Genomic DNA, 27,833 nt, shown 5'->3' on the forward strand with positions numbered 1-27,833 from the left:
TTTTTTTTTTTTTTATGTCTGCCTTCAAAAGTTCTGCTGGTACTTCTCAATGGCGAATCCAAACCAGCCAGATTTGTGGTAATTCCCTGTGCTGTCTTCCCCAAGATCGAACCCTTCACACAGAGTTCCAGAAGCTGCAAGTGGCCTGTGATTCTCAGAAATCGTGTCCAGCTTACGGCTTAACTCGAGAAGCAATTGAGTCTGGGCGCTTGAAGCAAGGTACATTCCTTCACACATGGCAGACAGCTTCAAAATTGCCAGATCTGCTGCTGATGTCTTCCGAGTTTGTCGATAAACCAGAAACCCGCCGATTCCAAAAAGCAGAAATCCCGCTATCATAAATCCAATTATGTATGCGTCTTCTACATCCTCAACGGACAATACAGAGAGACACACCATCTTCCACTGACCCCAGGAATCCATGGTGTATCCCAAAGTGAATGTCCCTTCAGGGCAAGAGGGCTCTCCTTCTCCGTCTTCTCATCGAGAAAATTTTATCAATTGAGTTGAGAGACCAGCTGACCAAATCCATGGTTTACAGTTTAGAAGACATGTAGAGAGAAGCTCTGAAAAAGGTTAACAGGACAAGAGAGCAAAAAGCAGGAGGATGGCAGGAGCAGGTGAAGCGACTGTCTTCGTCAAGAGCAAGCAGGAAGTGGGAAGCAGAAATTCCTGATAGGTGTGAAAATGACTGGGTATCAGGCCTAATGCTACATTGTAGATTTTTGAAAGTTGAAGTCTGAGACCTCCTCCTCGGTTTAAAGATTATTTCTCTCTTTTTACATAGATGGCTTCTTTCACCCCCTTCTCAAACCATCTGTCTTCTCGGTCCAAAATGTGAACATTTTTGTCCTCAAAATAGTGTCCCTTATCCTTGAGGTGCAGGTGAACAGCTGAGTCTTGTCCTGAAGAGCTGGTTCTCCTGTGTTGAGCCATGCGTCTGAAGAAGCTGTTTGGTTTCACCAATATAGAATATAATATATATAATCTGTATATAATATATATAGGCATATAATAAATGATAATATATATTATAATATGGAATATACATTCCTCACTGCACTGAACTGCATACACCACACTACTCTGTTTCTGTTAGGGGTGCAGAAAAAAAATTGATTCATTAAAGAATCTTGAAAATCTTTTTAAAAATGTGTTTAAGTTTTTTTTCCACTCCTACTCCTGAGCGTACTGCATATCGCATCACGCGTCCACCCGTCACCATAAAATTTGGCCTTGTAGGCCACCGTACAACAAGCTAGTTAGCCAGCTCCCTTTATGTGAATGGAGTCTGCTAGCATGCAGCGGAGGACAGCTTCAGCAGATTCAACCCGCTCCTTCATTGTTAAAGTCGGTGTAAAGTCATTTTGGATCCTACAATGTTCCGGGGGAAGATAGAGCTGGACAAGAGCACGGTTGTTTGCAAGAAGTGTAAAACAAAAATGTGGCACAATATTTTAGAAATACAACAAATGTGCGGAAGAAGATGAAAGTCAAGTAGCCAACCAGCTGCAAAAAAATTCCAGCTAATTCAGCAAGCAGGGCTGCAAAGATTCCCCACTCCATCTCCTGCTATATCACAAAGGATTTACGAGCAGACAGCTCAGTGGAAGACAAGGGATTCAGGTTTATTTTGAATACGCTGGACCCAACGTACGTTATTCCTTCATGTAGCTTTTTTAATGATAAAGCTGTGCCACAACTACACCATGAAACAAAAATGAAGTGGGAAGTCTCATTTAATGCACCAGCTGCAGCTTAAAGGGTAACTGTTTTTTCTCATATTGTACATAAACATATAGATAAGTTACACAACAAACTTAATGTAATTTGTCTTTTTAACAGGTTCAAGAGGCCAGATGAGACATATCACCTGGAGCCAGTTCTAAATGATACAATTTATTTCTTGATGCATGCTCAATAATCCAGGTAGAAAAAAAAAAGTTAAATCCGGTCCTCTGGACGTTCAAAAAATTAAACAAAGCAAAACAACAACAAAAAATGTAGAAAAGTTTTGTCTTTCATCCGAAAGACTTCCTCAGTCTGAGGTGCTGTATTCAGCTCAATCTTATAAATAGCACTTTCTCAGAGTGGATCAATCAGTTTGCTGCTGACAACCAAGGTGTACTACAAACCCACCCACACAGACCAGTATTTGCAGTTTGACTCCCATCACCCTTTGGAGCACAAGTTAGGAGTCATCAGGACTCTGTACCACAGAGCAGACAGCGTCCCCACTAACTCAGGAGCCAGGCAGAAGGAGAAATCCAACACTAGACATACTCTCTGGGCACTTTACAGGAACATTCACATACATAAAAGCCAATTAGTAAAGTTTTCTATCTAAGGAATCCAGCAGACAAGTTGAATCTTGGCTTCATTGCAGTCTCCCATCCTGAGCAAGCAAAGTGGCAACAGTGGAAAGAAAAACTCTCTTTAACAGGAAGAAACCTCCAACAGAACCAGGATCAGGACAAGAGACCATCTGCTTTGACCGACTGGTTGAGAGGACAGGAAGGAGAGACAGACAAACACAGAATGGTAGGTCCAGATAAAGGTCCAGGTCCAGGTGTACCTGAAAGACAAAAAAAAAAAAAAACACATGTTAAGGATAGAAAAAATAATTACAAATACAAAACAGGTTGAGCAGAGTAACTAAAGACAGTAGAAGAGTGAAAAGTGTGATCAGTTTGTCCTCCAGCAGTCTAAGCCTATAGCAGCAGAACTAAGGGACAGCTCAGGAAACCCAAGTCGACCCTAACTATAGGATTTAGCAAAAAGGAAAGTCTTGAGCCTAGTTTTAAGACTGGGTAATGTGTCAGCCTCACGGTCAGAGATTGGAAGTTGGTTCCACAAGATATGAGCCTGATAACTAAAAGATATGCCTCTCATTCTGTTTTTGTAAATTCTAGGAACCACAAGTAAACCTGCAGTCTGAGAGTGAAGTGCACTGTTAGGAAAATATGGAACAATAAAATCTGTAATATAAGATGGAGCAAGGTTGTTGAGAGCTTTGTAGGTTAAAAGTAAGATTTTCAATTCTATTCTGGATTTGACAGGGAGCCAATGGAGAGAAGCTAAAACTGGAGATATCCTGATGCATGCTCAATAATCCAGGTAGAAAAATCTAAAAAAGTTAAATCTGGTCCTCTGGACATTCAAAAAAACAAAACAAAGCAAATCAACAAAAAAAAAAAGGGTAGAAACGTTTCGTCTCTCATCCGAGAGACTTCCTCAGTCTGAGGAGCTGTTTTCAGCTCAGTCTCTTAAATAGCACCTTCTCAGAGTGGATCAACCAGTTTGCTGCTGACAACCAGAACCAGCTGATCACATGCTCAGACAGCTCACCCAGCCAGAGACAGAGATTATTGCCAGGGGACTGAACTTTGCGGTTGCACCAAGTAGAATTCCTCTGGTGGAGATGATCACAGCTACTGAGTCAGCCATCCGCATCCGCGGGCCTTCCTGAAAGCAGAGAAGAAACCCAAACAGGACTGCAGTCAGCCAACAGGTGAAAAGGAGGAACCCAGACCCAGACCAGTGGTCATTCCATATGTTGAGGGAGTATCAGAGAAACTGAGACGTTTATTTTCTAAACATAACGTCCCAGTGGCTTTTAAACCACAAAATACATTACGGCAAAGACTGGTTCATCCCAAAGATCCAGTCCCCCGGCACAAACTGAGTAATATTGTGTATGCTGGTCAGTGTCAGGAGGGTGATCAGTCTTACATCGGGGAAACTAAACAGCCACTGGCCAAAAGGATGGCCCAGCACAGAAGATCAACATCATCAGGCCAGGACTCTGAGGTCTACACTCATCTCCAGGCCAGAGGTCACTCTTTCAGGGATGAAGATGTTCACATCCTGGACAGAGAGGAACGATGGTTTGAGAGAGGAGTAAAGGAGGCCATCTTTGTGAAAAGAAACCGTCCATCGTTAAACAGGGGTGGAGCCTCCAGGTTCAACTGTCCCCCTCTTACAATGCTGTGATTGCTAGTATCACTAAACCCCCTGTGAATAGTAAACAGCCATCAGGTGCTAATGATCCATTGTTAGGCTGATGGTCCTTCTTGAGCATGTGAGCAGCTGGTTTTGGTTGTCAGCAGCAAAACTGGTTGATCCACTCTGAGACGGTGCTATTTAAGAGACTGAGCTGAATACAGCACCTCAGACTGAGGAAGTCTCTTGGATGAGAGACGAAACGTTTCTACTTTTTTTTTTGTTGATTTGCTTTGTTTTGTTTTTTTGAATGTCCAGAGGACCAGATTTAACTTTTTTAGATAAAACTGGAGAGATATGATCTCTCCCAGTAACTCCAGTTAAGACTCTGGCAGCAGCATTTTGGATCAACTGAAGATGTTTTAAAGAAGTATTTGGACACCCAGATAATAAACCACTGCAATAGTCCAGTCTAGACGTGACAAATGCATGGACCAGTTTTTCTGCATCATCTTTAGATCAGATGTTTCTAATGTTAGTGATATTACGCAGGTGGAAGGAGGAGGTTCTAGTAACGTTTTTAATGTGGGGGATAAAAGACATGTCCTGATCAAAAATAACACCAAGATTTTTAACATTAGAGCTGGAGGACAGATTAATGCATCTAAGGAGGGAGAAAGACTGAAACATTCATTCCTAAGGTGCTCAGGTCCAAAAACCAAAACCTCAGTCTTGTCTGTTCAACAGGAGAAAATTAAGGGTCATCCAGGTTTTTATGTCTTTAAGACATGCTTGTAGTCTAAGTAGCTGATTGGATTCATTGGGTTTAATGGACAAATATAATTGTGTGTCATCAGCATAACAATGAACATTTATCCCATGCTGTTTAATAACTTTACCTAATGGAAGCATATATAAAGTAAAGAGTATTGGCCCAAGCACTGAGCCCTGAGGAACTGCATGACTAACTTTGGTGTATGAAGAAGATTCATTATTTACATTTACAACCTGGAATCTATCAGATATATATGATTTAAACCACTTTAGAGCCGTTCCTGTAATCCCAACATCATATTCAAGCCTCTGTAGTAAAATATTGAGATCAACTGTATCAAATGCAGCACTGAGGTCTAACAGGACCAGTAGAGACACAAGTCCATTGTCTGAGGCCATGAGAATATCATTAGTGACTTTTACTAGTGCTGTTTCTGTGCTATGATGAGCTCTAAACCCTGACTGAAACTCTTCAAACAGATTATTTCTTTGTAGATGTTCACGCAACTGACCTGCAACTATTTTCTCTAGAATTTTTGAGATGAAAGTTAGATTAGATATAGGTCTATAGTTGGCCAGAATTCCTGAATCAAGGTCAGACTTCTTAAGTAAATGTTTAATTACAGCAACCTTAAACTCTGTGGTACATAACCACCCATTAAAGACAAATTAAGTAGATCCAAAATGTGGACATTAATTAGTGGAAATACCTCTTTAAACAGTCTGGTTGGGATGGGATCTAGCAGGCATGTGGATGGTTTGGATGAGGTTATTATTTTTGACAATTCAGAGCTCAACAGGACAAAAACTGTCCAAACATAAATCAGGCTCTAGTGAAATTTTTAAAGTTATCTCATTTGACAGGGGACTAGAGATAGTAGAAGGAAGGATGGTTTGGATTTTCTCTCTAATTGAAATAATTTTATTTATAAAGAATCTCATGAAGTCATCACTACTTATAGTTGTAGGGACACTCAGCTTCTACCCTGAGGCTGTTAGACTCATGAATCTCTAACTAGAATAATCACTGTGAAAAACCATATCATGTTGCTGCTGATCTGTTTCATGTTGCTGCTGATCTGTTTCAGTGTTGATGTGTTCATGCGTGCACATCTGCTCACAGACTCATGTTCATGTTTGTGGTGATGTTCAATGTTTTATGTTATGAGTGCTTAGTGTATATTTAGTTGATGTTTTTCTTAGTTCATATCTTAGATGTTATTACTGTTTTTCTTATACATTTTATTGTCGGATGTAACTGGGACCCCGTGTACATAATTTTGCTCCACCACATGTACCACATGAGGTGCGAATGACAATAAAGAAACTCTGACTCTGACTCTGACATGGTTCAACAGAAATGGGCCTTTAATTAGTCTAGCAATTGTACTAAACAGAAACCTAGGGTTATTTTTATTCTCCTCTATTAAAGATGAGTAATATAAAGTTCTAGCTTTACGGAGAGCTTTTTAATATGTTAGCAGACTATCTTTCCAAGTTAAATAAAATTCTTCAACATTTGTAGAGCGTCATTTTCTCTCCTGGTTTCTAGATGCTGCTTTAAAGTACGTAACTCAGAATTGAACCAAGGAGCCAGTTTCCTCTGATTGATTACTTTCTTTTTCACTGGAGCAATTTTATCAAGTGAAGTTTGCATTGAAGTTGTAAGATGATCAACTAGATGATCTAAGTCTCTGTTCTCTGATGCATTACTCTGCAAGACAGAGGAAAACATTGATGGAAGAGATTGTTTCAATTTGGTTACAGCATTTTCTGATAAGCACCTGCTGAGATGAAATTTACTCTCAGTGACTGTGTAGTGTCATGGCTGGCTACCACGTCGTGTTCAAAACAGCTGAGACGTCGCCCTCGGTATAAAAGATTTATTTGACAAAACATGGGTTACAGATATTCAGAGACAAACAATTACATTAATAAGATATATGCATATAGATGGAGCATTAAAGAACGAACCGTCTCGGTGTGCACCTCCCGGAAATGCTTGGTGGGCGTGTGTTATTTCCGGCCTTTTATCACAGTTTGAGAAGGCTAGCTTTCTGATTGGTTTAGCTTCTGTTGCTATGGTTACGACTCTAGCCCGCCCCCTCAAGGACGTTAATGTCTACATTTCAGATAAGAAGTTTTGCCTCACTGAAATCGTTCGTTTTAGCTGTTTGTTTAACGTGATTATACCTTAGTGATACCAAATGATTTGAGTTAAAGTTGTTTATTTCTAGGAATAATTAATAACTATTAATTATTATCTAACTCGTGTTTGCGTGTTCTTACTTGATCCTTTTTATACTTCTGTTTTAGTTTAGTTGCTTTGGTTGGATTTTACTTAGTCAAACTATATTAAGTCTAAATTAAAGAGATGTGTTCAAGCTTTATTTATGTTAATCAGTCTGCTATCTGGCATGATTTAATTGCTTGTAAAATATCAAATGTTAACTTGTAAAATTATCCTTAGCTAATATGAGATTATATTTAAAGGTCAACTAGTTAGAATTAGCAAACATTTTCTATAAATATAGTGCAACCCTGGAAGAAAGACACACACACACTTTGTATAACATGACATTTGAATGCTTGATAGGAAATATAAAAAAGGTATAAAAATATGAAATCCAACATTCCCTCTTTTGATCTCCCCATTTCATGGGAGATCACCCCTTTTTGGATTTGTCCAGATGGAAATGACCGAAACTTACTGCAACCCTCAAGGGGTCCTGGACCAGACCCCTGGTTCAAACCCTTATAAACCTGTAAAAAAATACCAAGTGCATAAACCTTTATAAAAATATGAAAAAAACTACAACACTCCTAGTAAGAGATAAATGTCCCACACTAAAATAAGTAAAACTCCACCCTAATACCAAAATTGACCTCTTTTTAAACCACCTTTAAAATACAAAGTTTGTTTTCTCAGTCATCCAGGTATATAACAACAAAAAAGGTTGAATCATGTCATCTGGACTTCGTTTTTTTTGTTTTTTTGAAACCATTAGTGAAAAGGCCAGACTTCAGGGGTATCTGAGGCAGGCTTGAAACACAAGAGTCAGGGTGGCTTCTGGGTAATACCAGATGGCTAGGCCTCAGACTGACGAAGCCTCTTGGATGAGGGGCGAAACGTTTCTTTTTAACAAAAAAAACGAAGTCCAGATGACATGATTCAACCTTTTTTGTCACCTTTAAAATACCTCGTGGGATTTTAGAATGATGACATGCCCAATTGAATGGAGTAAAATTTTGAATAGTTAAGAGTTTCCAATTAAATCCACGGCCCTTCTCTGGTTGTTTTTCAGAATGACTGAAAGGAAAGACTAGACACTCATATTAAACAGGAAAAGCCCACACCCTCAATTTAAACAGTACTATCTAGCAGGTCTTCGGTTCTTGAGCTTGCGGTGGGAGGCCTTGTTCGTCCACAAGGATCCTTTGGTGCTCGGCGGGATTTGGCCCGCGGAGATATCTTCATGTAAAGTCCTCAGAACCTTTATCAGTCTGATTAAACATTCTAAATGACGTGTGTGCATTGGGACAAAACTAAAATCAGTTTGACGCGTCTTCTGTTCTTCACGGTCAGGGCTGGTAATCTTCGTCCTTACCCGATCCACCTGACTGACCGACTTAGGCAGAGCGGAGACTTCTTCTCCAATGTTTGCTACTGCCTTTTTCCAACCAGAACAAAGGGGCAAAGAATGAGCTCCCACGAAGGTCCTGTCACCTCCTCCAGGTGTAGTGGGGAGCTGATGTTCCAGCAGATCAGCCTCAATCAGGTACAGCGATCGATTCCGCTCCTCTCCAGGGGCGCACTGGTTGTGGTCGTGACAGGTGTCACTCTCCTTCTGGAGACCGATGGCGTGTGATGTTCTCTCCACCACCTGGTGGGGTCCTGTCCCTCTTTTCAGCAGGACCCAGTCCGATGTGAGTCTGTCTCCTGGGTCAGAGATTCTCCCTCCTGGTGAGAAAAGCTGGACACCAAAGCTTGTGAATTGTTAAACACCCTGCATGGCCTTTTGATTATTTTATCTGTGGGATCCATGACCCATTTGTGGGCCTGGAAAAATGACTGTGGTTACTTCCTAGTGAGTAAAACCTGTTTCTTAATTATGGGACACCCTGGTGGTCATTATTGCTACTGCTAGTGTGAACTCTTACACTGTAATGTTATAATAAAACAGAACTTGAAAAACTGAAATAAAATGCTATTCTTACATTCATCTATACACTTGAAACTGAAATGAGGTACATACTGGACTTCTCCAGGGATACCTGTGTTCTCTCGTCTCATCTTTCATCCTTCAAAGCCTTTGCAGTCAACAGGTCTACCTACAATTAGCAAAGTTAAAACATACACAACAACACCCTGCAATAAGTAATCCCCCACGCCGGCCTCCCTCCTCCTGGAGCCTGTGGAAGTAACTTCATTAAATCGCTTGCGCACAACATCAAAGTACAATATAACCTTACAAGTTTTAAAACAACTGACATATAACACTTAGAGAAAAAAGAATTTAATCTTCCCTCCAGGTACCTGTCTGTGCTAGAGAGGGGAAGAAAGAGTAAGGAAGAAAAAGAGAGAAAGAGGAAAAATAAAAGAGAGAGAGAACGAGAAAAATGTGGTTAAAATACTTTGTTCATGAAACCTTTTATTAGCCCAATTAAAATATAAGTCCAGTCCAGTCAAGTCAGTAGTGTTTAAAATTATCGAACCACCCCATTTCCCCTTAACCTTTGCTCAAATCCACTTCAGGCTAGGGGCATCCCCCTTTTATGGAATCTGTACACATTACAACAAAGAAAGGAAAAAATACTGTTGTTAAACCGATATATACAATATACAAGTGCAATGTCGTTTTGTAGGCTTCTGATTTATTCCACTTTTCAAATGTCAATGTGATTATCCTAAATGATCCTTTAAACGATTCAGACTTACTACTGGCTTTTTTTTTTTTAATATAAAACCCTAAGAAGTTATTTTTGTATATTTTGTAATGATCTAATCATTGTATGAACTGTTCCCTGCTAAGAGCAGCCTTCACCTACCCCCTTTTTGAAACAGTTTTCTGTTTCAAATCTGAAGTATTCCCTTTCGTAATCCACTAACACCCAGTTTGAGTATTAGTTTCAGAACTATAAAATATGGTGTAGTTTTAATCTTTCCACTACTGTTATTCAACCCAGGTTTTGCAAACAAATAGCCAAATACAACCCAAGCTCTCCTATAATTTAGCAAAGCGTTAACCATTAAATAAATTTCATCCCTTGTATCAAACCAGACCCACCAAATGAGCTCATTCAAGGCAAAGACAATCATTTAGTATTATTTTAGAAAACATTAGTGAACTTCATCCAAATCAGGTCTCAGGTACAGGTTTCTCTTGAATGAGACTTCCTGACCTGTATACACGGAAAATTAAAAATCAATATTTTGCTCAGGGGTGTGGAGCATTAGAGGTAATAAAACAATTTTCATCTCAGAGCAGTTGGAGAAGGGCGAATCATCTAGCCCTCCCACATCAGTACTTCTGTGTCATGTTGTGTCACCTGTCTTAAAATGAGTCTATGTGAGTGATTATTATCAAAGCCAACTGCAGTTTTGATCACGACACCAAGGCGCTTAGATGACCATCACAGACCAAATGTGGGGTTGACACCTCCGTCAGGCTGCAGTAGATGTTAGTGACCTTGGACAGATTGACCACCAGCTCTTCTTTCAGCCTTTCAGTCTTCAGCTTGTCTCCCTCTGTCTGGAGACCAGTTCAGCTTTGTGCAGCAGTACATATCTCAGCATACAGCAAGACTTGAGACTTGAGCAAGACTGCCCTCCACCATAATTGACTGGATATTCTCGCTGTGGACAAACTCCAGGACCCCCTCTGGACAGTTAATTCAGTTCGCTGTTGGACTGTTAGATCTTTGAAAAGTCACGTTACTTGGCTGACAAGTTCTTTGTTGTTGCGTCAGTGGTGCTTGACTGACAACGTCTTTGAACCATCTCATTGGTCAGTTTCACAGACCCAACTTCAGTGCCCACCTGAACACCTCTGGTATCTGATCCGGCACCCAGCACTAGAGAGTCCTGATCAAAACTCAGATGGATGCTGTATGCATTTAAACGCTAACTTCTGTGTTTTGTGGGCCTAGCCAGACTCATCTTCCCAATCCACAGGTCTGTCCTCTCAGGCCGCTGAGAAGGAAAAATAAACAATCCAATTATTAAAATCTGATTCAACATTCATCTGTTATCCACATTAATCATCTGTTAGCAAGTTCTACTCTGGAACTGCAGCGTTTACCTTCAACGGAGTCATTCCGGTGTCCTGGATTGTACAACAGATGTGTTAAACGCTCAATTGCATGAGTGAAAACTTCCATTAAACCCTGCACAATCTAAGTCTTTACCCCTACTGCATAAGATATTCCCTTCAAAACAATGTCTTCCATCTTGTAGAATATGTGTTTTGACTCACCACCTGACAGTGAAGTCCACTCTCAGGTCCACTTTATCCATTTAGACCTTGTAAAGGTTTAGGCAGCATGATAATATGTAATCACTTCTTGTTATTTAACAAATCTGCAAATCATTTCATCTCCTACTATGCTGTTTCACTGTATCACAAACAAAATACTTGTAATTCAAATCAATTAAGGCTATGTATACCCTTCAAGACATCAAAGAGTCCATTGTCACTGCACAAAAACGTCTACATGCACCTTTGTTCACAAAGTACAACTTCTTAAACTCACCATGTACACATCTCTGTTGTCCTTTTGCACTCCTAGGACCTGTGTGAAATCTCAAGTCATAAAGTTAAAGTCATGTCATTTACCCACTAGAATTGTTGTTGTCCCATAATTAACCTAGTTCCGGCAGCTCTTAGAAGGAAACAGCTCCTAAACGCTAAACATTTTCAATATGTGATAAACTCATGTGGACTGATTGATTTAACCCAAGTATTTCAATTTGAGTTTAGTTAAGACTGATTAATTTAATCTAAGTATTTCAACTCGAGTTTAGTTTCCTAATTTATTTGACCTAAGCATTTCAATTGAGTTTAGTTAAGAGTGTCTTTGACCAGAATAAAATTTTTCTTTGTTTTACGAGTGTCAAGGATTTTGTTTATTACTTGTTTTTTATTCTGTCGTTTTTTTAGTTGAATTTAAAACCTGATTTTATTGTCAATGCCAAGAAGTAATTTTGGCTAATTTGTTTACAATGTGTCATCCAGAAATGTTTAAACTTAATTTGACCTGTTTATGATGTATATTTGTTTTATTTGTCCTGCTTCCTTCGGCTTTACCCTTTTCAGAAGTCAACACAACGAATCATTCCTCTTAAGCCTTCGTCAGACCTACGCCTCACTTCCTCCAAGACCACCCCTACTCCATTTCTCTTTCTATCCACACCCTGATAAACCAGTTTGAACCCATCACGACTGCTGTGAGCCTTGCTGCTCTTCCACTTGGTCTCTTTGACACCTCAACCATCTACCTTCCTTCTCTGCATCATGTCACCAGCTCTCTGTCAGCAGCTCTTCACCTTCGCCTGTATGTTCAATACGTTTGTTATCAATTCACCTCTGTCCCTCGCCCGCTCAGTGAGTGGCTGTCCATCTGTTTTGGCTGTCTGACATCTACCTCTTCCCACACAGTGAGATGTTCCAACCTTACCTCCAGCTGACTCACTCTGACTCCATCTCCTGGTTAATTACAGCTCGTACACGTGATGTCCCCTCTGGCCTTGAGATTCAACCCATTGCTGCAGATCAACTGTTCCCGAGGTCACTGCCTCCTTCCTCACAGTCAACTCTGATTGTACAGCTTATCCCCGTTTATGTCTGGCAACAGACAGCTGTGGTGTAATCAACTGCGTGCTCGTATTATCTAACTCCGCCGCCTCTCTCCTACTGGTTTTGTTTTAAACGATGCATTACCTTTCCCCTAGTTTAAATGATGTATGAAGTTCCTCTCCCAACGTTCAGTGACTGAAAATGGCGTTCTGATCCCCTCCTGCCACGATCACCCCTGTTGATGTACCACCTACAAACACCTCCTCCCTCTTTTAAGCTGTATTCAGCTTACTCCAACGTTTTTTACTTCTACTGACGTATTTCTGTTAATTTCTGAACATCAAGCTCCTGTCAGCTAATGTTTGGAAGATTCAGATACACCTGCTAACATCACAGATACCATTTAGCTGTTTCATGCCAATATCAGCTAATTCCACCTTTATTTTAAATTAATCCAACTTTTACAGCCTAATCCAGGAACACCAAGCCCTACCCACTTACTTTTGGTATTTTAAGTTTATTTCTGCTTGTTTTAGCTATTGGTCTGCTGGTCTTTAGCTAATTGCCTCTTTTTCGTTTTGATACTTCCCATAAATTGTGCATTTTGTCTCTGATATTGATCCTGTAGATTTTCCACAGGCTTCACATGTTCCACATTTATGAGTTCCACACCTGATAACAACATTCACACACTCAGGCATTCAAATATTTTATTTTCATGCACTTCTGGCCGCAGTTGTAATAAAACAAATACAAGTCTGTGGTATGAAACAACCCTGAGTCCAGACTTGTCCTTGCCTTATACAACAGCGCCCCCTTGCGGTCAGGATATGGAAGCTCCACTCACCCACAGACACACACACAAAAAAAGAGAAAAGTAACCCTTCGCTTCGGCCCCACACACAGCTCACTCCCCCCTTTTTTCCTTCTCTCCATTGTTACGTCTCCCTCAACGCCTCCCGGCCTTGAAGCCTTCACACGACATCGAAAACACGGCGCAAACAAAAGTTATTACAACGTCCTAAAACTAATGCGATCCCTGATCACATGAAATTTGGTAAACTCACTACGTCCTTGCACATTTCCCTTTAAAGCTAACTATTAATGGAGTACAGTTTATGATGCAGTCGACACATCAAAAGGAGTACCCACGCCTTAGCCCCGCCCCCGTGCTTGACACGAGCGGACCTTAATCTCGTCAGATGTAAGGTTTTGATGGCCAGCTCCGCTGAGAACAAAGGGAAAATGTGTAGGTCACCCACGTGACCTCCGGCAGGCCGTCTCGCCTTCCTCCGGCCACAAGTAAAACTTGTGAAACTAACTAAACACTACCTAAACGTCAAAGAAAGCATTTGGCGCTTAAACTGCCTGAATATTGTAACCCACCTCGTCAGAATTATCACGAATCACCGGAAGTTAGCTTAGATAAAACCATCTTTATTTCCGGAGATGGCTGCATGCACACCAACAGAGGAATTTGAATTTAGTTTTAATTTGGTTTACGGCCGAATAGCCAGAACTCCGGACCATTAAGGTCCAAACAGTTAACCAGCCTACCTGAAATTAATGGGCCCAGTTCCTCTCTGCGTGTGCCCCGCAAGCCACCTTGATCCAATTCAGTCTAGGCCGCGCCTCGCTGCACGTCGGGGGTCACCATTCTGTCGTGGCTGGCTATCACGTCGTGTTCAAAACAGCTGAGACGTCGCCCTCGGTATAAAAGATTTATTTGACAAAACATGGGTTACAGATATTCAGAGACAAACAATTACATTAATAAGATATATGCATATAGATGGAGCATTAAAGAACGAACCGTCTCGGTGTGCGCCTCCCAGAAATGCTCGGTGGGCGTGTGTTATTTCCGGCCTTTTATCACAGTTTGAGAAGGCTAGCTTTCTGATTGGTTTAGCTTCTGTTGCTATGGTTACGACTCTAGCCTGCCCCCTCAAGGACGTTAATGTCTACATTTCAGATAAGAAGTTTTGCCTCACTGAAATCGTTCGTTTTAGCTGTTTGTTTAACGTGATTATACCTTAGTGATACCAAATGATTTGAGTTAAAGTTGTTTATTTCTAGGAATAATTAATAACTATTAATTATTATCTAACTCGTGTTTGCGTGTTCTTACTTGATCCTTTTTATACTTCTGTTTTAGTTTAATTGCTTTGGTTGGATTTTACTTAGTCAAACTATATTAAGTCTAAATTAAAGAGATGTGTTCAAGCTTTATTTATGTTAATCAGTCTGCTATCTGGCATGATTTGATTGCTTGTAAAATATCAATTGTGAACTTGTAAAATTATCCTTAGCTAATATGAGATTATATTTAAAGGTCAACTAGTTAGAATTAGCAAACATTTTCTATAAATATAGTGCAACCCTGGAAGAAAGACACACACACACACACACTTTGTATAACATGACATTTGAATGCTTGATAGGAAATATAAAAAAGGTATAAAAATATGAAATCCAACAGTAGTCATTTAATGTAAACTCAAAGGTTATTAAAAAATGGTCGGACAGAACAGGATTTTGAGGAACTTTTACCAAGTCCTTAATCTCTATACCATAGGTCAGAACTAAATCAAGAGTGTGATGATAAGAATGAGTAGATGTGCGGATGTTTTGGGTAAAACCAAATGAGTCTATTAAATTCTTAAAGGCTATGCTTAAGCTATCACTTTCATCATCTACATGAATATTGAAATCACCCATTATGATGATTTTATCAGTATTTAATAATAAGTCAGTTAAGAATTCTGAGAATTCAGACAAAAACTGAGAGTAAGCTCCTGGTGGACGATATATAACAACTAGTAAAAGTGGCTTTTCTGATTTCCATTTTGAATGAGAAAGACTGACGGACAGCGATTCAAAAGCATCATAACTAATAACTGGTTTGTCATTAATCAATAATCCTGACTGAAAAATAGAAGCTACTCCTCCACCTCGGCCAGTTGTTCTAGGAACATGAAAATTTAAATAATTAACAGGAGTGGATACATTTATACCAACAAAATCCTCCTGTTGTAGCCAAGTTTCTGTCAGACACAATAAATCAATATGATGATCAGTTATCAGTTCATTAACTAACAGGGATTTAGAGGAAACAGATCTGATGTTCAAAAATCCACATTTAATGATTTTATGATTTTGCTCTGGTAAAGTAACTGTTTACTTTAATCAGATTTTTATGGTTTATATTTTTAGAGCTGATTTTTAGTTTATTTAATTTGAGCCGTGGGCGAGTTGACACTGTTTCAATGGGGGTGTGGGTGGGTAACAGAGGAGAAGCAGCAGAGAGGTGTGGAGGACTACAACTCTGCTTCCTGGACTGGACCCTGGGTTGTCAATAATTTGGGGGATAAACAATATCAGCCATATTTCTAGAAAGAAGAGCGGCTCCGTCCAAAGGAGGATGGATGCCATCTCTCCGCATCAAACCAGGTTTTCACTTGAAAAAACTCCAGTTATCTATGTAGCCCACGTCATTGTCAGAACTCGTGAACAAAACCCTGAGATACTTGAAATCCTCCACTTGAGGCAGAACCTCATCCTCAACCTGAAGAAAGCAATCCACCCTTTTCCGGTTGAGGACCATGGCCTCAGATTTGGAGGTGCTGATTCTCATCCCAACCGCTTCACACTCGGCTGTGAACCGCTCAAGTGAGAGCTGAAGATCACAGCACGATGACGCTAACAGGACCACATCATCTGCAAAGAGCAGAGATTGAATCCTGAGGCCACTGAACCGGAAACTCTCAGCCAGCTGGCTGCATCGGGAAATTCTGTCCATAAAAGTTATGAACAGATTCGGTGACAATGGGCAGCCCTGGCTGAGTCCAACTCCCACCCTGAAGGGTCCGACTTACTACCGGTAATGCGAACCAAACTCTCGCACCGCTTGTATCGGGACTGAACAGCCCGTAACAATGGGCCTCCAATCCCATACTCACTGTTTACTTTTCCATCCATCCATCCATCCATCCATTTTCTTCCGCTTATCCGGGGTCGGGTCGCGGGGGTAGCAGCCTAAGTAGGGAGGCCCAGACTTCCCTCTCTCCATCCACTTGGTCCAGCTCCTCCGGGAGAATCCCAAGGCCAGGCCAGCCAAGAAACATAATCCCTCCAGTGTGTCCTGGGTCTTCTTCTGGGTCTACTCCCGGTGGGACGTGTCTGGAACACCTCACCAGTGAGGCGTCCAGGAGGCATCCTAAACAGATGCCCGAGCCACCTCAACTGGCTCCTCTCAACGTGGAGAAGCAGCGGCTCTACTCCGAGTCTCTCCCGGATGATGGAGCTTCTCACCCTATCTCTAAGGGAGAGCCCAGAAACCCTGCGGAGAAAACTCATTTCGGCCGCTTGTATCCGAGATCTCGTTCTTTCAGTCACAACCCAAAGCTCATGACCATAGATGAGGGTTGGAACGTAGATCGATCGGTAAATTGAGAGCTTCACCTTGTGACTCATCTCTCTCTTCACCATGACAGACCTGTACAGCGCCCGCTTCACTGCAGATGCTGCACCTATACACCTATCGATCTCATGTTCTCACGCCATCTTAGAGCTATTCCAATCTGGCTTTAAACTTCTTCACAGCACTGAAACTGCTCTATTGAAGGTTTTTAATGATATCTTCAGATCCACAGATACTGGAGATTCTGTGTTGCTTGTCCTGTTGGACCTCACAGCCACCTTTGACACCATCGACCATGAGATCCTCATTGCTAGGTTGGATCAGTGGGTGGGCATCACAGGGTCAGCCCTCAATTGGTTCAGATCTTACCTCACTGACAGATCCTTTTGTCTCTCCATCAAGGATTTTAGTTCTGCAGCGACAGAGCTTAAATGGGGGGTTCCGCAGGGGTCCATCCTGGGTCCCCTCCTATTCTCTTTATACCTGCTGCCACTTGGTTCTATTTTCCAGAAACACAACATACCCTTTCATTTCTACGCCAATGACTGTCAAATTTACTTCCCCCTAAGACACAATGGCACATGCTCTATTCAACCTCTGCTCGACTGCCTGGCTGACATCAGGGACTGGATGGCTTTAAACTTATTAAGTTTCAATGAAAAGAAGTCTGAAGTCATGTTGTTCCCTCCCAATGACACGATCACAAACCACTGCATCGACCTCTCCACTCTAACCCTGTCAGAAAAACAGAGTCACTTATCTGGGAGTGATAATGGACCCTTCCCTGAAACTTAACAATGATGTAAACATGATTGTTAAATCATGTTTCTTCCAACTGAGGCAGCTGTCTAAACTGAAGTCCATATTGTCCAAAAACAACCTGGAGACAGTAATACATGCATTCATTCCATCTAGGCTTGATTACTGCAATTCGCTCCTGTTTGGAATCAGTCAGACCTCCATTGCACGACTACAACTGGTCCAGAATGCAGCAGCCCGATTTTTAACCAGTACAGGCAAAAGAGAGCACATTACACCAGTTTTGTCCTCACTACACTGGCTACCGGTTCACCTTCGAATCCAGTTCAAAATACTTGTGTATGTCTACAAATCACTGAACAGTCTCGCCCCCCCCCCCCCCCCGCCCCCATCTCTCTGATCTGCTGCAACCGTATGTTCCACCATGTTCCCTGAGGTCAGCAGACCAGTTGCTCCTCACAGTTCCAGGAGCTCGTCTAAAGCGCAGAGGTGACAGGGCCTTCTCTGTAACAAGACCAAGACTCTGGAACGAGTTACCTCTGCTTGTCAGACAGGCCCCCTCCCTCTCGGTTTTCAAGTCCCGTTTAAAAACTCACTACTATTCAGTAGCTTTCATCACCAGATGATCTGTGTCTTGATCATGTATGCTCCACACTGGTTTGTTGTCGTTATCTGCATCGTTTTTATGTCTATATTCTGATTTACCTCATTTTGTATTTTGCTTTGTGTGTTACCTTTTGTTTTGTCGGTACAGCACTTTGGTTGGTCTTGTAGCTGTTTTAAGTGCTTTATAAATAAAGTGGTATGGTATGGTATAGTCAGTGTTTTTTACATTAGGCACCTTGTTGGGCAGATAAGAGTCCTTGGGAATATATATTTAGTTGTTCACTGAGATTCTTTTTCTTTTTATGTTGGGGCAGCTGTGGCTGAGTGGTTAGAGCAGTCATCCTCCAATGCGCGAGTTGGGGGTTCGAATCCACCAGCAGTCACTTGCTGAAGTGTCCCTGGGCAAGATACTGAACCCTCATAGCCTCTGATGTGTGTCCCATCAGTGTATGAATGTGATCTAAAGCTCTGATTAGTCTCTTTAAAATGATTTGTTCAATTAGCTTTGTAGAGATCCAGTATAGAGCTGTATGAATGGATAAATGAGTCACAGATTGTTGTGTAAAGAGCTTTGAGTATCTTGATAAGATAGAAAGGCACTGTATAAGTACAGTCCATTTACTATTTACCATTTGATACCTGTCTGCAATTGTGATAAAGATACCAGACAGACAGAGAAAGTCAGGGACAGGTTGTAGAGAATAGGACAAACTACAAGTGACCTATCAATGTTCACCAAGATGTATGGAAGTTGGAGTGTGTTCAGTTAAATCTGAAGATGGTTCTACTGTGTCTGGCCTCGCTCTCTGATTGGAGTGTCTGTGTGGATGAGGTGTTCCTGCAAATCCCCCTAAAACAACATACAGTCCTAGTTATTCACTACAGTAAGGAACCTAAATTTATTGTTTTAAATAAATGTTCTAATTGTTTACATTGTTGTTTTCATATTTTCATCTTGTAGATTACATAATTAAAACAAAATTTATGACCATTTCAAAAGAAAAATTGTTTCTGAATCGAAAATCGTTTTTGAATCGAATCATGGCATCAAAAATTGGTATCGGATCGAATCGCCAGACACTGGGAAATTCGCATCCCTAGTTTGTGTATGTGTGTTTTGTCCTTAAGGTGGACCAGCCTCTGTCTGAGAGCCCTGCTGGGTTTTAAATGTAATGGGATGTTGTGTTTGGAGTAAATCTTTCTGAATGTCAATGATACTCCAGCAACATAAGGGATGACAATGTTTTTCCATCTGTTGTTCTCCTTTTTCTGTTTATTGGTGTGTTTTGTAGATTTCCTCGCTGACTTGACAAAAGTCCACTTAGGATATCCATATGTTTGGAGAGCGTTGTTGATATGTTTTGTTACTTTTCCTTCCCTTCGGTCTTTGTGGGGACGTGTTCGGCCCGATGCTGTAAAGTTCTGATGACAGAGTTTGTGTTCCAGTGGATGGTGGGAGTCAAACAGAAGATACTGGTCTGTGTGGATTAGGGCTTTAACAGACTACTTGAGTAATCTACACATCGATTCCTAGGACATCTATCGAGTTTTTTAATTACACGTCAAGTATTAGTGGGGACGTCATTACATCGCTGTTACGTCATTGCGTCACGTGTCACGTGATCTGCACCGGGCGCGGGTTACCAAATGGATTCCTCCCAGCAGAGGGACTGAGCGGAGCAGGCCCAGTCTTGGCAAACAGGTAGAACTACATCAATAGTCTGGAAATATTTCACTAAAGATGAATCTTCTGGTTCAACTACCGTAAGGAAACAGAAAATGAATCAACTTCCTGACTGTTTGGAGCTCGTGTGAACCGGTGTTACACCATATTTTGTGACCACCGTATATTGTGACCGTAGGGGGCGGTGTTGCATGCACTGTTGCAGGACACAGAATATGGCGTAACACTGGGTCCAATCGACCGAACCAGAACCAGCTTCCTCTGACCTTGTTTCACAAACAAAAAGCAAAAAATATTAATCTCTAAACCTATAAAAAACCTTTAAACATATTAATTTCTCAAACTAAACTTAATGCGCACCACAGCTGGCAGTAGTGCGGGGTGGTCGTCCGCTCCACTGTTTTTAGTTTCATTTTTGACGTGCTGCACGTTTCTTTCAATTTTTGCAGCTTAATAATAATAACATACTTTAGTTTTTCCTGTGACTTATTTGCTGTATGATAAATGGTAGGAGCACAATATATGCTCCCAATGTTTTGTTGGTCTTTTTTTGTAAATAATGACCTTTTTTGCAGTTTTATTTATTTATTTATTTTTGTGTCTTTAGATCCTATGATGTCATCAAGTATTCGAGTTCTACTTGAGTTTTATTATGTTAATGTCAAAATTTAAAATTATGTAGTGGTTCAACCCCTTGTGTGGATTGGTTTCCTGTAGACTTCAATGTTGAGACTGTCCTCTCTATCCATCTGAACCAAACAGTCCAAAAAAGGCAGCTTGTTGTCGTTTGCATCCTCTCTGGTGAATTTGATGCTGTTGTCAGCAGAGTTGATATGTCTGGTGAATGCTTTTACTTTCTTAGCTTGGATTTTAACCTGGGTCTCATCCACATATCAGAACCAATGACTTGGTGTTATTCCCTCAAAGGAGTTTAGGGCTCTCTGTTCCACTTCCTCTATGTAGAGATTGGCCACAATTGGTGACACTGAAGATCCCATGGTACAGCCGTGCTTCTGTCTGTAGAAACTGTCATTATACTTGAAATACGTGGTGGAAAGGCAGAGGTCCAGCAGGGTGCAGATCTGCTCTGGGGTGAAGTTGATCCTGTTGTTTTAAGTCATTGTCTTGTAGGAGTCATTTTCTGATGGTTTCTGACAGTTTTCATATTATAACTTGAAAAATATGTCCCAATATCTTAACACAAATGTTTATATTTTTAAAGTAAATTTTAAAAAAACTGTACACAAAGAAACATGGGATATCTTCTAGTTCCAGGTCACGAAGGCTGTTTGGTGTTTGGAACAATTGAGGGCACTCCCTGTGTCTTCATGAAGGGTCACTTCCATCTGTATGAAGGCTACTCACTCTGTCAGGTGAGTCATTATCACCTGTCCACCTTCAAGGATGGGAATTCAAATCATCCAAGTTACTCACAGCTTTATTCCAAAGCACCGAAACAGTGTGGGTTACTTTAAGCATTGGCTGGATATGCAGCTTATCTTTGATATGACTCAGAAGTACCTTCAAAAAATGTACATGAGATTAGTTCAGCAGTCCCACTGCCCATAAACAATAATTTAACGTTAGTTGAGTTTAGCAAGCTCATTGCTTGCAGAAAGAACAGGGATGTTACAGGGACTTTATCAGTCCCTCTGACCTTAGAAAGGAACAGTAATGTGCCCCTTAGAGTTTAGCAGTGTCACTGCTTGTGGAATGTTCTGCCAAGCTTTTGTGTTCAATCATCTCAGACACTGAAGCAATCTCTGAGCTGCAGCTAATCTAACACGAACCCTCCTCTGTCCACCGGTGTTAGGTGACCCTTCCTGTAAGAATCTTTAAACTGATGGGTGTTGAATCAGTGCTGGTGACAAATGCTTCTGGAGGAATTTGTCCAGACTTTAAAGTTGGAGACATCATGATCATTAAAGACCACATCAACCTGCCAGGATTTGCTGGACAGCACCCACTGTGTGGACCCAATGATGAGCGGTGAGCTGGGGGATATGCTGCAGAACCCAATACTATTTTCTTTGCCTTTAATTTGTCCTGTATGCAGATTTGGGATCAGGTTTCCTTGCATGTCAGATGCCTATAGCAAAGAACTGAGGAGTCTGGCCCTAGGTGTGGGCTCTGAGCTTGGCTGCAGACACTTTCTTAGAACCGGAGTTTACTGCATGGTGAGTGGACCAAACTTTGAGACCATTGCTGAGGCCCGGCTGCTGCTGACATTGGGCTGCGACTCTGTAGGTAAGACAAATATCTAGATATGTGCTTTTAAAATTATGACTTCAGTGACAATTAGTTTTGTTTGTGTTTATATTCCATTAAAGTTCTGTCTTCGGTGACTGAAGGTCTAGTTTCAGACAGAGGAACAAAAATGGACTGTAAATGGACTGTACTTACTGTATATAATGCCTTTCTATTTTATCAAGTTACTCAAAGCACTTTACAACAATATATGTCGTCATTCATACAGTACTCTACTATACCTATACAAAGTATAATCAGTGCTTTAGGTCACATTCATATACTGATGGACACACATCGGACACAATGAGGGGTTCAGTGTCTTGCCCAGGGACAGGACGGCATGTGACTGCTGGTAGAATCACCTCCCCAACTCTTGCATTGGAGGACAACTGCTCTAACCACTCAGCCACCTCAGTCCACTTGTTTACCTCTAAAGCAGGGGTGTCAAATCCACTTACAAAAGGGGGCCAAAATTAAAACCTTTTTCAAACTAAGGGTGAATTTCAAAAAGTACATTAACTCAAATCATATACCCAGCATCTTTTCTTGGTCACAGCTTCCTCAACAAGAGTTTGATTGCTCTCATTTGATGTTCTGTACTATGCTTTTGACATCATAATCAAAGATTACTGACAAAAATCAAGAGATAGAAGTATTTTACGTTTCACATATCATCTTGGGGGCCAAATAAGATTTCAACCAGGGCCACATTTGGCCCCCGGGCCTTGACTTTGACATATATGCTCTAAAGGAACAAGAGCAGCGGGATTTTGTTAGACAGGTCCAGTTGTTTTAACAGGCCAATCAAACAAAACGCCACAACAAATCAAGTCATGAAGTCACGTGACCCATGAGTTTACACACGTTTTTGAGTTTGTAAATCCAAACCAGGAGCTCCAGTTAATCTCTCAGGGTTCAGTTTGATGAGACAGGCATTATGTCTCATGTGAATGTTTTTGTACAGAGCCCTAAGACAACTTCTTTTGTGACGTGGCGCTATGAAAATAAACTGAATTGAATCCATCCATCCATTCATCCATCCATTATATTCCGCTTGTTCCGAAGTCAGGTTGTGGGAGCAGCAGTTTGAGCAAGGTGGCCCAGACATCCGTTTCCACAGCCACCTCTTCCAGCTCTTTTGGGAGGACTCCAAGGCGTTCCCAGGCCAACTGAGAGACATAGTCTCTCCAGCGTGTTCTGGGTCTTCTCCGGGGTCTCCTCCTAGTCAAACATGCCCGAAGCACCTCCCTAGGGAGACGCCCAGAGAGCATGCTTACCAAATGGCTGAACCACCTCAACTGGCACCTCTCGATGTGGGGGAGCAGTGGTCCTAGTCCAAGTCTTTCCTGGATAACAGAACTTCTCACCCTATCTCTAAGGGAGAGTCTAACTACTCTGCAGAAGAAACTCCGTTCAACCGCTTGTATCTGCAATCTCATTCTTTCGATCACTACCCAAAGTTTGTGGCTGTAGGTGAGGGTAGGAACAGGTGAGGGTAGGAACATAGACTGACCAGTAAACAGAGATCTTTGCCTTACAACTCAGCTCTCTCTTTGCCACAACGGCCCAGTACATAGTCTGCAATACTGCAGATGCTGCACCAATCCATCTGTCAATCTCACACTCCATTCTTTCCTCACTTGTGAACAAAATCCGGAGATAATTAAACTCCTCCACTTGAGGCAGAACCTCACCCCTGACCCGTAGAGAGCAATTCACCCTTTTCTGACTGAGGACCATGGCCTCAGATATGGAGGTGCTAATTCTCATCCTAGCCGCTTCACACTCGGCTGCAAACTGCTCCAGTGAGAGCTGGAGATCACAGCACGATGACGTCAAAAGGACCAAATCAAAGAGCAGAAATGGAATCCTGAGGCCACAAACTGGAATCCCTCTACCCCCTGGCTGCACCAAGAAATTCTGTCCATAAAAGTTATGAACAGAATCAGTGACAATTGGCAGCCCTGGCAGAATCCAACTCCCACCCCGAAGGGGTCTGACTTACTACTGGCAATGCGAACCAATCTCTCGCACCGCTTGTATAGGGACTGAACAGCCAGTAACAACAGGTCCCAAATCCCATACTCATGGAGCACCCCCCACAGTGTACCCTGAGGAACAAAGTCAAAAGCATTCTCCAAGTGAACAAAACACATGTAGATTGGATGGGCAAACTCCCATGACCCCTCAAGGGCCCTAGTGAAGGTAAAAAGCCCGTCCAGTGTTCTGTGGCCGCAACAGAACCCACAGTGTTCCTCATGGATCTGAGGTTCAACCAATGATCAAACTCACTTTTCCCGTACCCCTGAATAGACCTTACCAGGGAGGATAGGCGAGTGAGGCCCTTGCAATTGGAGCACACCCTCCAGTCACCCTTTTGGAAGAGGGGAACCACCACTCCAGTCTGCCAATACTGGGGCACTCCCACTGACGGTCATGTAATATTTCAAAGGTGTGTCAACCAAGACAACCCCATAACATCCAGAGCCTTAAGGAAATCAGGGTGAATCTCATCCACCTCCAGAGCCCTTCTGCCACAGAACTGTTTAACAACCCCTGTGACCTCAGCCACAGTTATGGACAGACCAACACTGATGTCCACAGACTCAGCTTCTTCCATGTAAGACGTGTTATAGTGGGTTTGAGAAGGTCCGAGAAATATTTATTCCACTTCATGACAACATTACTGGCTGAGGTCAACAGGACTCCACCATCACTGAACACAGTGTTAGTAAAAAGCTGCATTCCTCTCCTCAGCTGCCTGATAGTTTGCCAAAATTTCATTGGAGCTGACTGAGAGTCTCTATCCAAGGCCTCACTGAATTCCTCCCACATCTGAGCTTTTGCCTCAGCAACAGACAAGGTTGCGAACTGCTTGGCCCTCTGGTACTCCTCAGCTGTCTCCAAGTCCCAACAGCCAACAAGGATCAAACAAGCTGAAGAACCTTCTTCAGTTTGATGGCCTCCCTAACTCAGGGTGTCCACCACTGAGTTTGAGGATGGCTACCATGAGAAACACCAACAACCTTGCAGCCACAGCTCAAGGCAGCCACTTCAACAATTGAGGCATTGAACATGGCCCACTCAGACTCAATGTCTCCTGCCTCAGCCGGGATGTGGTCTCACTACACGTTTGGGTATACCGGGTCTGTCCAGCATCTTCCCCTGCCATCTGACCCACTCAAGACCAGGTGGTGATCAGTTAAAAGCTAAGCTTTTTTCTTCACCTGAGTGTATAAAACAAATGTCCGCAAATCAAATCACACAAATATAAAGTCAATCATCGATCTACAACCTAGGGTGTCCTGATGCCAAGTGCACTTATGGACACCCTTATGTTTAAACATGGTGTTTGTGATGGACAAACTATGACTAGCACAGAAGTCCAACAACAGAAGACTGCTTAGGTTCAGATCAGAGAGGCCGTTCCTCCCAGTCACACCCCTCTAAATCACACTGTCGGTACCCACTTGAGCAGTGAAGTTCCCCAGCAGAATAAATGAATTCCCAGCAGGCACACCTTCCAGCACCCCCGCCAAGGTCTCCAAGAAGATTGGATACTCTGAACTTCTGTTTGGTGCATATGCACAAACACCTGACAGAGTCCATCCCCCCAACTAAAGGCACAGATAAGTTACCCTCTCATCTACCAGGGAAAACTCCAACACACAGGCACTAAAGTTGAGGGGCTAAGAGTAGACCCACACCAGCTCGGCGCCTCTCACCATAGGCAACTCCAGAGTAGAATAAGATCCAGCCCCTCTCAAGGAGATTGGTTCCAGAGCCCATGCTGTGTGTCGAGGTGAGCCCAACTATATCTAGTCAGTACCTCTCTTTGGCAGCATGACGGCTCAGTGGTTACTATTGTTGCCTCACAGCAAGAAGGTCCTACGTTCAGTCCTCAGTTGGATCCTCGGGTCTATCTGTGTGGAGTTTGCATGTTCTTCTCGTGCTTACGTGGGTTTTCTCCGGGTACTCGGGTTTCCTTTCACAGACCAAAAACATACATGTTAGGCTGCCTTAAGGCCCAGGCCTCACTTGCAAAAGAGATCTGTGATCTCAATGGGATTTGCCTGGTTAAATAAAGGTTAATAAATAAATAAACCTCACACACAAGCTCAGGTTCCTTCCCTGCCAGAGAGGTCACATTTCATGTCCCAAGACCCAGCTTTGGAAAGCCAGAGTCAGAGTGCCAAGGCCCCCACCTTCAGCCACTGCCCTTGCCATCATGCACCTGACATATGGCCCCCCCTCCTGCAGGTGGTCGGCCCACAGGAAGGCAAACCCATGTTACTCATTTGGGCTGAGCCCGACTAGGCCCCATGGGTCTCTATCCATGGTCTCTACCCAGACACCAGGCTTGGCGCCAGGGTGGGGCGCGATAATCCATGTCCGGGAAAGGGACACTGAGCTCCTTGTTTATTTCTGTCCATAAGAGTCTTCTGAATCACTCTTTGTCTGATCTGTCATCTAGGACCAATATGCCTTGGGAGACCCTACCAGGAGCATTTACATTCGCCCAAAACAGTATAGCTCCTAGGATCATTCAGGTGCACAAACTCCTCCATCACGATAAGGTGGCAATTTAAGGAGGAGTGATTTGAACTTAACCTGTTAAAAGTTCCACTGCACCTGATTTTTTTCTTGTGTTCTTCAGGTATGAGCATGGTTCCTGAGGTGACTGTGGCCAAGCATTGTGGACTCAGAGTTCTTGGTCTGACCCTCATCACTAACAAGGTCCCTAAAAAACCTGCAACAAAATGTTAATGGGTTACAAGCTGTTTAACATGTTTATCTTCATGTGTTGCACTGCAGGTGTCTCTGGACTACAACCATGAGGAGAAGGTTAACCATGATGAGGTTCTGGAGATCTGCAAGATGAGGGCAGAGCTTCTACAGAAACTCGTCACAAAGCTGATTGGTCGCTGCCAGCAGCAAAGCATCAACAGCATCAACAACTAAGATCCCCTGAGACTCACTTGGGTCTTACCTGAGACTTAGAAAGTTGCTCATCTGCCTTTTCTTTACCCAATAAAACCAAGATCTGAAAGTTTCTTAGTTTTTTGTTTCATTCTTTTTTAGTTTATTTTATAAAAAATAAGAAGTAAATTGAGCTTGTTTTCTTACTTTTTTATACAACACATACATGAAGACAAAATAATTTGAATGTACAGACCAAACAGTCATAGGGTTAACATAAACATTCCTTTTTTACATTTTTCTTTTATGCACAATGAGCCACAATCAATAAAAGTTGATCATGATTTAGATACATGGGCAACACAGGCCAGTGTACTTCTGGTTCTGGATCCAAGCCCGGTAAATGGTGAGGGTTGTCTGGAAGGACTTCCGATGTAAAACACTTTTGCAGATTGGTCGAGGCCCGGGTTAACAATGACGACTACCTGGTCAACGGCCAGTTGACAAACAGGGTGCCGGCAGAAATTGTGCTTCTGTTAGTCAAAGACCACAAGGAGGGAAATGTGTCAGGACGGAGGGGGGAGAGGAAGGTCAAGAATGTAGGACTGAGGGTTGCAACCTAATTGTGGGGACAATGAGCTGGCTGATATGATACAGAGTCAAGTCAAGTCAGATTTATTTT

The 27,833-nt window shown here is 42.2% G+C and overlaps 1 protein-coding gene across 1 annotated transcript in view; it reads left to right on the forward strand.

The window, feature by feature from the left end:
* pnp4b (purine nucleoside phosphorylase 4b) overlaps window positions 1-27,284 on the forward strand; it is a gene marked incomplete at its 5' end in the record, with an annotated part of 48,854 nt that extends 21,570 nt beyond the window's left edge. The window contains 5 exon segments of the mRNA XM_037676049.1: window positions 21,251-21,354; window positions 21,795-21,970; window positions 22,038-22,228; window positions 26,889-26,968; window positions 27,047-27,284. Coding sequence (XP_037531977.1) covers window positions 21,251-21,354; window positions 21,795-21,970; window positions 22,038-22,228; window positions 26,889-26,968; window positions 27,047-27,193 — 698 coding nt within the window.
* Between the last annotated feature and the right edge of the window lie 549 nt (window positions 27,285-27,833).

This window comes from Nematolebias whitei, chromosome 5, assembly GCF_014905685.2.
Source record: "Nematolebias whitei isolate Nwh7 chromosome 5, NemWhi1, whole genome shotgun sequence".
In the NCBI taxonomy this organism is placed as follows: Eukaryota; Metazoa; Chordata; class Actinopteri; order Cyprinodontiformes; family Rivulidae; genus Nematolebias; species Nematolebias whitei.